Source organism: Rhododendron vialii, chromosome 7a (assembly GCF_030253575.1).
Source record: "Rhododendron vialii isolate Sample 1 chromosome 7a, ASM3025357v1".
NCBI classification, from domain to species: domain Eukaryota; kingdom Viridiplantae; phylum Streptophyta; class Magnoliopsida; order Ericales; family Ericaceae; genus Rhododendron; species Rhododendron vialii.
This window is the reverse complement of record NC_080563.1, coordinates 13,982,925-13,997,157: the sequence shown is the minus strand read 5'-3', so window position 1 is coordinate 13,997,157 and position 14,233 is coordinate 13,982,925. Positions and strand designations below refer to the sequence as shown.

The window sequence follows — 14,233 nt, the reverse complement described above, 5'->3', positions numbered from 1 at the left end:
ATGGGCCATCCAAACACCCCCATAGAACAGCTCACAATAGGCATATTAGCTTTGTGAAGGATATGTACCGTTACAATAGTGGCTGAAGTACTGCCTTGTTTGGATGGAAACTTGAAAAAAAATTCCAACTCAAAAAATACTCGTTATCTCTACTTCCAATCATTACTCTCATTTTTCTCTCCACTCTCCAATCATTATTCACATTTCTCTCTCTATCTCTCTTTACTCATTACCCCTATCTCCAATCACTACCATTTTTTTTTTCCACTCATTACCCCAAAACCAAACTCAAAAAATCTTAAAAACCCATCCAAACACAACCTGGAGTCAAAGCACGTATTTTCATGACAATTTGATGTGTTTTTTTGGTGATTTTGATCATGCTTAATTTGTTGCCTTAGATTGGTATTTTGATTCTCTGTTTCTTTCGGACACCTTTTAGGACGGTACTATTAACTCTTACGAGTCTCTATATACAGTTGATGTTCTCCCTGCTGCAGGAAAAAAGAAAGAAAAAGAAATTGAAATGCAGCCTGAGCTCTGGTACTGTTGGTCACCATGCTATTCTTTGGCCATCTCAAATCATCCTAATTAGGCCTCGAGGCTTAAGAATATGGGTAGGAAAACACATTTACAAAGTTAAAAGATCTAACAGCTCCTGGCAATTATATCCTTCACAGCTCCTGACAAGTAGATCCTTCAATTTCTCTACTTCCATTTTCTTTTTCTTACCCGAATCCTTGATCCAAACACAACCTAAGAATCTCAACTCTGGAAAGAAAATGCCTACATATTTACAAACATTTCCAAACTTGTCACCCATCGGGGCGCATGAGACTATCAGGATTGGTGAGACCAGAGGCCAACTCATAACAACATCAACAAAGGACTGCATTTTACATTCATCAGGAAAAGGTCAAAACAAATTCCGTTCTTTCAATTTCCATGGGAAGCTAATGACAAAGGCTTTTAAAAGGCAAAATACACTGGCAAGAAGATGCATTGAAGGTTTTCATTTGAAAGTGCAAAACCTGGGCAGCTTATCTCTCAAATAGTACAACTTTGCTCTCCTGACTTTCCTGTGCTTAATTACTTTTATCTCTTTAATCAAAGGTGAGTATCTGCACATAGAAAAATGAGAGACAGATTCAGAATCCATTGCCTCTTTACAAAATCTAAAAAAATATGACAGAGCAAATCACACAGTAAACGAGGTCTTCATAAAGAAAACTTCAGCTTATGGATTCTACAAAGATGACAAATTTCTTAACAAATTAAGCATATCGATTCCAGGCATCACGTAGGCGGTTCTCTCTTATGTTTCAGACTTTCAGTATTAGGCATCTTATCCAACCTATGGACATTACTGAGGCCAAAGGTTGCGAACATGGAGAACAAAAAACTACATGCACATAGGATTTCCCTTTTCTTACTATATTGCAGACGGGAGACTACATTTGCGTTATCTTTGTTCTTTCTTAAGGTGTCAAGAGGAGGAGAGACAGAGAAAGAGAGGTATATCCTTCATTTTGCATAGAAATTTGAAGAATCACATTACAACGTATGCATTGTTGGATCATACTTAAAATGAGTGGCAGCTTCAGAAATTTGTCAAAGGGTATTCAAAATCACCTTAACTATATTAACATGATCCCTTTCCGAACATTTGGAAACACAGCAAGCTCCTTCATCCCACCTAAAAGGCTTTTTGTAATATCACTTGATAAGCTCTGTACCGAAAAGACTTCCTATAATATTCACGAATACTGTTTTGGTTTCCACAAGGGAAACGTTGTCAAGTTTCTTTGCCGAACCAGCATCACACCTCCAGAACTCCCAGAGTGGAGAAAAAGTCGTCTAAAATTTTCTTTTCTTCAGGACATGAGTTGGACACTTGGACGCATAGTCAATCATAAGTTTTTTCAAGCTAAAAGTTTATGTGCTGAACTGTATGTAGGACCTAAAATAAAGCCGGGAAGGGCACCAAATTGGTGGGTGACAGATAGGAGGAGAAGGATCATTAACTTAGGCGTACATTATAGAGTGTCTGAGTGCATCCTTCTGCACCTGGCAATTTGATGGTGTCAACTGTCAACCCTCAATAACCAAGCAAGTTGAATTAAGGAAAAACCATGATCTAGAGGAAGATCCAACAAACAGTGTGTTCACCATATTTCTTAGCTGTTATAGAGGACAAAAACCGTAATCAATTCCGGTGAGCAACTACACTTCTTAGATTGCAAATGCAGAGATTTAGGACAAAGAATAAAGGCATTATTTCAAAACTTCCAACAAGTGATCGAGACTTTAATCTTTTGCATATCATCATCTTGTAGTTTCATATTGGTAGTTAACAGAAGAGGGTATACTTACATAGGGAATACAATCTCAACTCCAACGCCCGCAATTATCCTCCGAACCCTGATTGTTGTGTGAATACCAGCATTTTGCCTCCCTATGATTATACCTTTGTATACGGACAGTCTACGTTTAGTTTCTTGAACTCGCTACAATCACATAAACACACCATCATAAGACTTCACATGAAGCAGAAAACAAGCTTAATAACAATAATCGGAGACATAAATACCATCTTGATTTCGATAATATCTCCGGTCCTGAGGTCTGGAATTGGCCTTATATTGTCAGACGCTTCAACAGCTCTCTTATTCAAGATCTATCCACAGAAGAAAAAACAAAAGTAAACTACAAGATGAAATACGGTATACCTATCTTCAAAACCGACCAATATCCATTTTGGTTGCCTAGGAAATGCAGGAAAGAAAAATTAATTAGCTTTCTGAATCTAACCTAATTCATTCTTGCTGACCTAAGAAAACCCAGGTACCCAAAATGTGCATACACTCAACCACGCCCGAGTGTCAAATTAGCTCCATTGTTATACAGAAACAATACATGAAGTTATTTTGTTCCATATTGGCTACGATCACAACTGGTTACAAATAGCCTTTTAACAAAAAATAAAAGCTCTTGGGCTCCTTTGTAAATCAACAGAACGAAGGATATGGTCATTCTCACGCAATCGTAGCCAGAACACGGGTCAAGGTTTGCCATATCTTCGCACTCGTGAATCCAAATTGCGTGGTTGTTGTTCCTATATGTAGGTCAATGCTATTCGAAGCTAATAGTCTTGGAAACTTGTGAAAACAAGCAACAAAGCGAAGGATAGGGCCATTCTCACACAATTGTAGCCAGAACAAGGCAAACTAATCAAGGTTTGCCATATCTTCTCACTTGTGAATCCGAATTCCGTGGTTCTTGTTCCTACATGTAGGTCAATGCTATTCGAAGCTAATACTTAGGTTTGTATCAATTGGTATCATAGCGAGGATTCACAGCTCAAACGCATCAATGCGACTATGGAAGGTTTTCTGCCTAGAAAAAATCTACAAATACAGCAATCTCTTCTTTTGCGGGGAAAGCGTAGACTTCGTCAGACATTTCTAAATTATCAAAGGGGTGTTAACAACAAATTCAGTTTTGTTTCATCTTCAATCACATGGCTTGCATCTTTGCCATTCCTATTAAAAGGGCTACTTATAGGCTAGAAAAAGATGTTGTAAGGTACTGAGTGGTCGTAGTTTGGGGTTGAATAGTGCCAGGTGACTGGATCCGCCAAAAGAGATGGGTACCATCAGGACAGTGTCCCAAAGGGTGATGCTACATAACATTCCCGTCAGTTACAAATGCCCTTGGATCTGAGGGTATTTGTCAAAACCTAGGTACAAGAAAGTTGATTCCTAAAACCAGTCTTCAAAAGCATCAGAACTGATGCTTCTCACAATCAGCTTAGAAGTTGTTTTTTATTTTTTTTTTGCCGCAAAGCAGAAGCTATAAAGACTACACTCACTACACTGGCATACCTTCTGATGCGCCACAATGTACTATCAACACATCAAAAGCTACGGCAACCCCACACTCTAAGCTCTTATCACTCAGTAAGCTGGTTTCTAAGATACCCAAATTTCTTCCAACTAAATGTGATAATAACAACAATAACAGATAAAAGGCCTAACAGTTAACTGAATTTACCCCCATTATATCTCCCAGCTTGATCCGAGGCTTTCTCGGCTCTTTCACCACCGCAGCATCCTTGGTTGCCACTCCTGCCTCTGCTTCAGAGGCCTCCGAATCAACAGCTTCATTCTCCTCAGCATTCTCAATTGTTCCTTCTCCTTCTGGATTCGATTCCGCTCTAACGATAAAGGAACGATTACTGCTCGTTTTCGCGAGGATGACAGGATCGAGACTTGGTCCAAATGCGTTCACTGTAACGCAGGAAGTCGAAAGTCGCGCGGAATCGAGGGGAGAGGGACGGCGGGAGACGAATGCGGAAAACCCTAGCGTCTTCGGATGGCAGAGTTTAGGGTTTCGAGGGATCGTACACAAGGCCTGCAGTACATATATTCCGTTGTTCACATTCAAAATCAACGAAACAATCCAAAAAAAAAAAAAAACGACTGCAAACACATACGCGTAGATGCAGTGATTTGTACGAAGAGATATACAACGTACAGCCACAGAGAGAGAGAGAGAGAGAGAGAGAGAGAGAGAGAGAGAGAGTACCTGAGGAAGAACATTAGAGGTCATGATTTGAGGTTGTTGAGGTTAAGATTAGAGAAGAGTTCAATTCAGAGAGAGAGAGAGAGAGAGAGAGAGAGGTCGTGGTGAATGGAAATGGCGGAGTGCAAAAGAGCCTTATCCGTAGGTGCTAGTCAAAGTGTGCTGTGTGCCGAAGGCTGATTTTATCCTTGGACTTCACCTAAGAGAACAGCGATTGGAAATGTGGAATCAAGTCGTCTTATAGTAGTATTTATTTATTTTTTCAATCTCAATTTGTCTGAAAATAAGATGGTTCAAAATAAAGTTTAGAAAGAATTATTGTTATACGAAATTTAATTTTTCCTTCTTTAAAGTTACTAGATATTAGGGGTTCTTTTGATGTGTAATTTTTTTTTGGACAAAATGCATTATTTTCTAGTTAACTTTTTTAAGTATCCGGCAGTAAATTATTAATTTTACGGCAAATTTCTTAAACTAACCCTTTGTTATAATGATAGTATTCAAAAAGAAAATTAGTGTGGAAAGATTAAAAGAAGTTATGTAAAATGAAAATAACGTAGTAACAAATTTTGTCTAAGTTTTTGTAGATCCCCTTTTTTATATATTTAAGTTTGGGCCTATATTTTAGATTTTTTTTATTCCTCCAACAATACGAATGCTTGATTTCAAGTATTTTAATGAAGAAACATAAAAAAGAAATTACTAACCACAAAACAAGTTTTAAAAAATAACTCAGTCCATAAATTTTCTTAATTATGTGCTTAGTCCAAATAAATTCTTAATCATGTACATAAAATCGAAGCAAAAGATGGAGGAATTAGGTTCTCGCTTCCCCCATTCAGTGTTCTGGTTCTGGTTGTGCTTTGGGTCTAAATAAGTCAAAAAATCCTAAAATAGGAAAATGGCATTAAGAGCATCCACATCACACTCTCTACTATTTCCCTTAGGTTAAACAAGAGAGCAAGTCTCCATTTTTGAGCTGCATCAGGCTCATTTCTTGGTAGATTCAAAATCAAATTGCTACAGTAACTCACCAACACAGACGAACCACTGTTCACTCGCATCCAATTATTTTATTATTTTCCAATCTCTTTCTGTACTCCATCAACATCTCTCTCTCTCTCTCTCTCTCTCTCTCTCTCTAATCTTCCATGAACCCAACTGATCTTGTGTCATCTTCTAACCAAAGGACTCTTTGCCGACGATGAGGGTGCCAGCGACGGCGAGGATTTGGTTGGCGGTCGGGTCCGAGTTGCGGGCACGGATCGCGAAGGTCTTGGGAGTTGTGAGAGAGAGAGAGGTTTCGATCTTCAACACAGAGGGGCTTGTGGAAGTGGATTGGATTTAGAACGAAAGTGGTTTAGTGGTTTGGGTTGAGTTCAATGAATATCAGAGACAGAGAGTAAATTTCTAGGGGGAGAGGGTTTTTGTTTGATATTTGCAGCCTCTTTTTTTTTTTGAGAATAAAGTAATAATATATTTTAATGAGATAGTTTTAATATAGAGAGTTTGATGCAGTAGATATTTTAAAAGTGAATAACTAAAATAATAAAGTGGTTTTTTCCTCTCTAATTTGGTCCAAAAATTTAAAGAGACTGAAGAGACCGGTGCGAATGCTGTAAGCATTAAGCACTCGTGTGGTTTGTGGGGACTTTCACTTTAGCCTTTTTTTTTAGTTTCAATAGGCATGTTGAACCACAATAAATTTTATGTATTTGAAGGTCACCCAAATTCGAGAACCTTATAGCGTCTAGCGGTCTTGGAGCAAAAATTTAACATGTTTACATGACATTTCTCAACCAAAACTTAGCATATGCCCGCATTACTCTTGACGATCCAAGTTTTTCATATTATAAATCTTGTCAGATAGTATGGTTACGCCAAAATTCAAGTTAATTGAACACTATAAGATTAACACAGAATTATTAGGGCAAAATTTTGATAAGATGAGAGGGACAAAGAGTTGGTTCTATTTGTGGGCCTTTAATAGATCTAAAAACATGTTAACATTCCATAATGGTGCTCCTAGACCACAGGACAATTCCTCATAATACTAGTATCTTGCTGATTTTTTTTTTTGAACACAATATCTTGCTGAATTGGGGATGATGCTGTGAAGATAATGATGTTGCGCACCTTCGAGCCGTCGGATCGTGTATTTGACGGTTCGGATCTTATATCGACAATGAACGGCTCTCGATCGTTGGTTGCCGAGATGAGATGCAAGTCGTCGGATGCACGAGCCGTCGGATGCACGATCCGACGCCTCGGAGGTGCGCAGCACGGTGCAATGAACCTCACTGCACAGAACCAACCCGAAGTCCTATGTAGGGACGGAATCAAGATTTTACACTAGCAATGGCGAAATGTATACTAAAAAAATAAATAAAATGCATTACAATATTAATAGTCATCGACTCTTGAAAAAATTAAAATAACATAACAAAAATTATAGTAAATGATGTTTGTCATTTGCACATGGAATACAAAAAAAGACTAACTTTAATTTTTTAAGTTAAGTTGTTTTACAATTAAAGTGTGGAGTTCTTTTTTCTTTAATTACACCTCATCCTTAATATTATTTCATTTTTGGGTCTCTTTTCTTGAAAAAAGAAGAAGAAGATTTAGGACTAGTACATGACAAAAAAATAAGAAAAAAAATCTAGCGGTGATGAGACTATATAAATTGTGGATAATTTTTTTTTACATATAATAATTGTATTTTCTAAAATTCTTATCGTAGCGGTCGTCACTACTAGACCTTTCTAATTCCATCATTCGTCCTACGTTGCTCCCTTTTTTATTTCTCTAGTGATTAAGCCTATTTTTTCATGACTAGATGATTAGCTTGGAAATTAGCAATTGAATTATCTTCCCTCGTGTAGAGTTTAACAAGCCGCAAGAAGATAGTATAATTTAGGTATGTCAACTATGAACTGGGGGAGTGTGCTGCACAGCTACGTGTTGTGCGGTCTCCGGCGCCACCTTGCCGGCATTGGTCCGACGATCGAGACGTCCACTGCGTAGAGCTCGTCCAGTATTACAACTGTACCAAAAATCAACCCGATCAAATATAGCAAGCTACTCAAGTTCAACTCATGTACGTTTTCATATTGCTTGAAAGATGAGTAAATAAGTTGAACTTGCATACGTGCAAATTAGAGCTTGTTAAAGTCTTCAGTCCAAACTTCAACTTTTCTTTGACAGGGTCTCAAAATTCAAAAATTTTAACGTCTAGTTATGTTATTCCATGTTTCAAACGAGCTGACTCAAATTCGAGTTTTAAGGTGTTCAAATTCTATTTATTTATTAAACGAGCCCAAAGTTATGTTCGAGCTCGTCTTATTTATTATGCGAGTCAAGGTAAGCCAATCCCATGACGAGTTGAGCTCCAAACTATTTGCGAACAGCTCGGTTTGTTTCCATCATTCTGTTATCCTAAATTACACCAGCCAAAAATGAAATTTTGTCCAAAAACATGGTAAACGTGAGCAAACTAGGCGAAACCAACTTCCCAGAGGATTTGAAACCCCCATTGGTTCCGTTACTCTATAAAACAGTTTGCGTGGCCCCGAAGCACGAGACGGTTGAAATCGCCGCGTTCCTTGCTCCATCACTCTCTCTCCCGCCAACCTCTCTCTCTCTCTCAGATCGCTCTGCTCTGCTCGTTCGATCGATCGATCTTCTTCTCTCCCGCTTATTCCCCGAATCTCACACCAAATCATAAAAAAAACAGTCAATTTCTCCACCAATCTATTCCGCCACAGGTATAGAAGCCTTCGAATTCATTCCATGTGAATTCTTCAAACTTGTAATTTACAGAAATTTATCCTCAAATCTTTCGCTTCGCTTTTTCAATTTAAGTATTTTGGGCATAACATTGTTACAGTGTGCTAATAGTCCATTCGAGATGCTTTGATTTCGATCTTTCGATATCGACCGGTTTGAATATTTCTTTCCATTGGTGAAAGAAAGACGTCACCTTTTTGGTTTAGGGTTTCGACTAACGTGAATGCGAAGAGGATGTCTCGGGGTTTTGATACAATGCGGGGGACTCCACCTGGAATCTCTTTAATAAGAAGCATTAGAGGCAGGGACTGGAGCTTATCAATGTACAGATACATGATTTTGTTAATCACCTTCATAGCGTACGCTTGCTACCACGCTTCTAGAAAACCAAGTAGCATAGTCAAGAGCGTTCTGGACCCGGACCCTAAAAAGTCCCATCATGTGGTACACCACCCTTGGCCAATGGGTCAAGTCTTCGTCAAGAGAACGATCGATGGTTCAAGAGAGGAAGGGTGGGCCCCGTTCAACGGAACGGACGGGACCTCGAAGCTGGGAGAGATCGACGTCGCGTTCCTCTCCTGTTATTCCCTTGGAATGTACCTTGCCGGGCACTTAGGGGACACGTTGGACCTCCGGTTGTTCTTGACGACCGGGATGGTTGGGAGTGGAATATTCGTTGGGCTCTTCGGGATGGGTTACTTTTGGAAGATACATGTGTTCTGGTTTTACTTGGCCATGCAGATGGTGGCCGGGTTGTTCCAGGCCACCGGTTGGCCTTCTGTTGTCGCTGTCATAGGTAACTGGTTCGGCAAGAGGAAGAGGGGATTGATAATGGGCGTTTGGAACGCTCATACGTCCATTGGAAACATTAGCGGGTCGCTCCTCGCTGCTAGTGTGCTGGATTATGGATGGGGATGGTCTTTTATACTTCCGGGCAGTTTTATCTTTCTTGGAGGGATAATGGTGTACCTGTTCTTGGCTGCTTATCCTGAGGATGTCGGGTTTCTTAACCCACGCGATGTTGGTGATAATGCGGGGACAATGCACAACGATGAAGAAGCTCAAGTACGGAAAGGAGACTTGGTGGAAGCTGAGAAGAGCACCATCGTGCGGTTTGGATCAGGGTATAGGAAAGGTGTAGGGCTTCTTGAAGCTTTCCAAATACCAGGAGTCATACCATTTGCATTGTGCCTATTCTTCTCAAAGCTCGTGGCATACACGTTTTTGTATTGGTTACCATTTTATCTTAGTCAGACAGGTATCTCTGGCTTCATTCCTTTTTCCTCTTAGAATTATCATGATTCATGAATAGTGTTTTGAAACTAATACAGCATCTATATTAAGCTGCTTATGGGGATATTACATCATTTTTTTTTTATAGTGCGGTTGCTTTGAAAATTATGTTTTCTTACAAGCATAACGAGTCCAAATTTCACGTCTGTGATTCATGACTGCATGCTTGGATGGTGCCAAATAGCTTTAATGGCTTTGAATGCAGAGAATATGTTCCATGTTTCTCATCTTGTCGACTTTATGATTTTGCAGCTATTGGTGGAGAGTATGTGTCAGTAAAATCTGCAGGAAATCTTTCTACTCTGTTTGATGTGGGCGGTATTGTTGGTGGAATTTTGGCTGGCTACATATCTGATAAACTTAAAGCTCGAGCCACTACTGCTGCCAGCTTCATGTATGCTGCAATTCCTTCAATAATCCTGTATCGTACATATGGGAACGTATCACAGACCATGAATATTGTACTTATGATGATTGCTGGTTTGTTCGTTAACGGACCCTATGCCCTTATCACCACCGCAGTCTCTGCTGATCTCGGTACACATAGCTCTGTCAGAGGAGATGCTCGAGCGCTGGCGACAGTCACTGCCATAATTGATGGCACTGGATCTGTTGGTGCATCTCTGGGCCCACTTCTTACTGGTTTCCTTACTACCAAGGGATGGGATGCTGTTTTTGTTATGCTGATGATTTGTGCTCTTATTGCTGGTCTTCTGTTAACCCGTTTGGTGATAACTGAACTTATGGAGAGAAATTGCAATCGGAAATCTACAGCCACTAGCCAGCACAATCCTAGAGGTACTGTTGTGCAGCTGGTGCTTGTATTTTGTTTTTCCCATGTTGCATGCTTTAATATGCCTTGTAATTTTAAGGTACAGGAAAGTGAAATACCAACAGTGGGACATGGTTTGATTTCTGTAGTTCTAAACATGTTCTAGCATGCAAAAACATGTTCTAGCATTGAAAATGGAACACTGTCCCCTATGAATGGTCCATCACAGAAAATACATTTGCTGCATGGCCAAAGTAGTAGATTGCTACTCCCTATTATGCTAAAAAACAAACGCCTATCATAACCACCTTGGAAATGAATCTGACAAAAGTTGTTTATGTTGAAGGCATAGGTGAGATACACCTCAAGCAGCTCTTCTTGGAATTAAAAGTATAAATATGAAAATCCAAAAGGGGCTAGATCCAGTGTTAGCACAAGTAGGAAGTACCAATTTTTGATAGCAAATGTGACGTAGAACATCAAGTAATTCTTGAGCTGCTACCATTATGAAACATGCTCAGAATTGGTTTTCGCTTTAAGAGTTGAGCTACAATGTCAAAGAACTCTGTCAACTGGATTCGTCTTTGATTTTTTGAGAAGTTTATACGCTTACTACAATTTGCATGAATGCATATACATCTATGAGGTTGAATGCACAATTCAAGCTTTGGGCTGTGATTTTGTGGTTGAGTTTGTCTCCCATATCAACCTTTTGATTGTCACCTATAAGGTCATGGCTATCTGAAAGAGTTATTAGACTAGCGTTTAAGAAGAGAAGAAGAGGGGGCCATGGAGAAGGTGTCACAAGTTGCATGTTTTCGTAGAGTTTTATGGTGAATTGGTCTTAGTTTCTCATTGGACCCATCACATCATGCTATGTCTTTTTCTGCTTTTGATATTTTTGTATGAGTGAGCGAGTAGAGTCCTAAAGTCCTAACCGACACTTTTTTTGCCACTTTTGTCATTTACAGAATTTTGGATTCATAAATTGCATCTGTATGCTGTTGATTATTGATTTTTTCTTGGGCTAACCGAAGAAGTTTCTTATTGCAGCTCCTGCATCAGAACCCCTTCTAAGTGATCAAAGGTGATATCAGGTATGTCATCATAAAGCATTGTCATGATGTTCAGAAAATAAAGAACTTCTGACAAACATGCTGCTGGTCAGATTATAATCCAAAACCAAATCCAATCCTTCGTTATTTGTGAAGATTTAAATGACCTCAACTGCTGTTTATAGTTAAACTTTTGTTATCCTTTTTTTCTGTAATAGTTGTACACTTGAAATAAATTTTGTCAGAAAATTTGGTTCCCTCCCAGCTTAAGTTTGTTTTACCTTCTCTTGACTACCAATTTGATTGTGCTGATAACTTCTGCTGCAAGTAGAACTGTTGGTCTGTTCATTTTGACTTTTGGATTGCAACTCTTTTGCGACTGGCACGACCCAATTAGTAATAACTTGCTTCATGTTTATTGCGGTTGTCTCGTATTTAACCCGCTGTATGATTGCAACTCTTTTGCCACTGACAAGCATGACCCGATTAATGGGCAATTAGAAAGTTCCTCACATTTTCTATGGGGTCCAGGGTCAATTCGTCGGTTCGGCTTTTACTATATGTAAGTTCTATATTGTGGCTCTAGGGTTTATGTTGGAGTCCGACTCATTGTATTCTCCTTTGTGGTGATAAATTTCTCAGTTGATTTTGCCCGAAACAACTTAAACTGTCTTTGGTCATTGTTCGATTGCTTTGTTTTCTGTAACCGTTTTCATAGTCCATCCCAACAGTGTTAAAGTTTACCACTCTCATCCTGCAGCTTCTCCTTCTTACTCACGGGATAAAAAGTCCTTGATGAATGAATCTGTATGCCTTGGTGATATATAATTAACCTGAGTCACCTGACTAACACAATCCCAGCTGAATGCCTTTCCCTCTCTTTTTATTACGGTGAATAGACTTTACCAACTTAGCAAATTCCTTTTGTAAATTAGCTGAAGATGGGCTTATTGCCATGTATTTATGATGATTGTGAGAGTTCATCTTGTAGTTATAATGATTAATTTCCCATCTACGGTGTTTCCTATTTACAGATCTTGTGAACCTTCATGTTGGGATTTTGGGGTGCTCTCACAGCTTGAAATTTTGCTTACACTACTTCTGATTTTTTCCCTTCTTACTAGTCACTCTCTGACTGATATCTTTCTAATGCCCTCTGACGGAGGATTTCTCTCTTCACCCTCTTGCTTAACATTGACTCAAGTACAATGCTATGTATTTATACACTACATAGTTGTTTATGGAGTTAGACTTTCCTAGGTACTCCGGGCTCGTTTGTTTGACTGGATATGAGATTCTGATTCAATTATTTAGTCAAGGGGACCGCATAGCTGATGTTCGTTTAAAATTCTTATAAGCTGGATTCAATGTACATCGGGTATATTTGTGTGTGTTCTATTATTAATTTCATCACTACTAATCCCATGGCACAACATACTCTAAGAAATGCACCCTAAAGGCCTTAGACTCATCTAAAAATTAATGTCACATCATGGTACACATTTTGCTTATTTGATACTCTTGAAAATTTCAAAAGTCCTTTTGCGACATGATATACTATTAGCTTCTGGTCATGTGATTTGATCCACTCCAAATCATTGATCTCATGATTCTCATCATCTATCAAAAGCTGGCTATCAATAGGTCGAGGAAATAGCATCGTCTGAATCTATCTTTGCTCCCATCACATCTAGAGAGTCATTTTAGGATCTAGGACAGAAACATTAGAAAACTTTTTTCACTTTCTGTAAACTTTTGTTATGCCAAAATAGGAACTTCTGAACCATTTTCAATGCTACACATGTTACTAAAGAAAAATGTAATGTGCGAATAGAATACGCAATAGATCCTAATGAATTAAGATTGTAGTGTGGTGCATACAGGGTTTTGACTATTTCTGTAACCCTCAGTTACTTACATATCAGCAAACACGGACTGACGGTCCGATATATATGGCCGTATCACCTATACCGTTACGATTCCCGATACCACAATATAAAACCCTGGGTGCATGGCTAGATTAGCTTCACTTTAGATCAGAAACTGCAACCTGTATATTCTTGCAGAGATGCATAGATTAACCCCTGCTGCAGCACTTATTCTTGACTCTTCTGGTTTAGGGGAAAGTTTTCTCCTTGTTGTCTTCTGTAATGTCAGTATGTACTTGGTGGTTCCACTTAATCTTGGAATAAACCAACAGTGGTCTTATTTTGAATTTAAAGAAACACAGACAAAATGCGTGATACCAAAATTGTGATCATGCAAAACCAAGGTTAACTTGAAAAAGTTGTAGGTGATTGGCCCCTGTAAGTTCCTTAAATGCATAAAAATCCTTAAAATCTCCCATATATCTGTGAAAATAACTCCCAAACACTCCAAGTGATCAACCATTTTGTGTCACACATGTAAAATTATTTTCTCCCATTTTTCGTCTCTTACTCAAACCTAGCAAGTGATAATACATACATATAGAATATAATTATTGTTACAACGTAGAAATACACGTCGTTCGGGCACCCGCTAAATACAAATTCTCCGTATGTCACTGCACACACATACAAAGCTAAATTCATATATGGCTGAAAGAGACAAGCAGTAAATGTGGGATTGCGGTTGGAGGAGTGATCCATTATTCCAGTTGCTTTCCTTTTCTTATCCCTGCCACTTTGCCTTCCCCCAAAAGAAGCTAAGGTTGCCACAAACAAGGATGTAGTAGTAGTAGCTGGAACCCAAATATATA

At 38.9% G+C, this 14,233-nt stretch overlaps 2 protein-coding genes across 5 annotated transcripts; one reads left to right on the top strand and one right to left on the bottom strand.

Moving 5' to 3' along the window:
* Positions 1 to 878: 878 nt before the first annotated feature.
* LOC131332094 (large ribosomal subunit protein bL19cz-like) lies at positions 879 to 4,796 on the bottom strand. Its single transcript, XM_058366160.1, has 5 exons — positions 4,588 to 4,796; positions 4,054 to 4,413; positions 2,591 to 2,677; positions 2,374 to 2,507; positions 879 to 1,121 (listed from the first exon to the last, which is right to left on the bottom strand). Exons 1-5 carry the CDS (start codon positions 4,609 to 4,611, stop codon positions 1,013 to 1,015), a joined length of 714 nt encoding a protein of 237 aa, XP_058222143.1. The 5' UTR covers positions 4,612 to 4,796; the 3' UTR covers positions 879 to 1,012.
* Positions 4,797 to 8,055: 3,259 nt separating this feature from the next.
* Positions 8,056 to 12,699, top strand: LOC131332093 (putative glycerol-3-phosphate transporter 4). Of its 4 annotated transcripts, none has more exons than XM_058366157.1 (4): positions 8,146 to 9,631; positions 9,919 to 10,464; positions 11,492 to 11,535; positions 12,528 to 12,699. In XM_058366157.1, the coding sequence occupies exons 1-3, from the start codon at positions 8,608 to 8,610 to the stop codon at positions 11,527 to 11,529; spliced, it is 1,608 nt and encodes a 535-aa protein (XP_058222140.1). In that variant the 5' UTR covers positions 8,146 to 8,607; the 3' UTR covers positions 11,530 to 11,535; positions 12,528 to 12,699. The 4 variants fall into 4 exon arrangements, with proteins under 4 accessions (XP_058222142.1, XP_058222140.1, XP_058222139.1 ...); XM_058366156.1 differs by lacking the exon at positions 12,528 to 12,699 and adding an exon at positions 12,254 to 12,487; XM_058366158.1 differs by lacking the exon at positions 12,528 to 12,699 and having other exon boundaries at positions 8,146 to 8,351; positions 8,474 to 9,631; positions 11,492 to 11,766.
* The last annotated feature ends 1,534 nt before the right edge of the window (positions 12,700 to 14,233 follow it).

What these genes read in the sequence shown, in the direction of transcription:
- LOC131332094 (XM_058366160.1), bottom strand. Translation starts at nt 4,611, where the DNA reads ATGACCTCTAATGTTCTTCCTCAG. An exon ending in ATATTATCGAAATCAAGATG is followed by an intron (nt 2,508 to 2,590) that starts GTATTTATGTCT and finishes ATGTGATTGTAG; the next exon opens with CGAGTTCAAGAAACTAAACG. An exon ending in GTTGAGATTGTATTCCCTAT is followed by an intron (nt 1,122 to 2,373) that starts GTAAGTATACCC and finishes TTCTATGTGCAG; the next exon opens with ATACTCACCTTTGATTAAAG.
- LOC131332093 (XM_058366157.1), top strand. Translation starts at nt 8,608, where the DNA reads ATGTCTCGGGGTTTTGATACAATGCGGGGGACTCCACCTGGAATCTCT. An exon ending in ATTTTATCTTAGTCAGACAG is followed by an intron (nt 9,632 to 9,918) that starts GTATCTCTGGCT and finishes ATGATTTTGCAG; the next exon opens with CTATTGGTGGAGAGTATGTG. An exon ending in TAGCCAGCACAATCCTAGAG is followed by an intron (nt 10,465 to 11,491) that starts GTACTGTTGTGC and finishes TTCTTATTGCAG; the next exon opens with CTCCTGCATCAGAACCCCTT.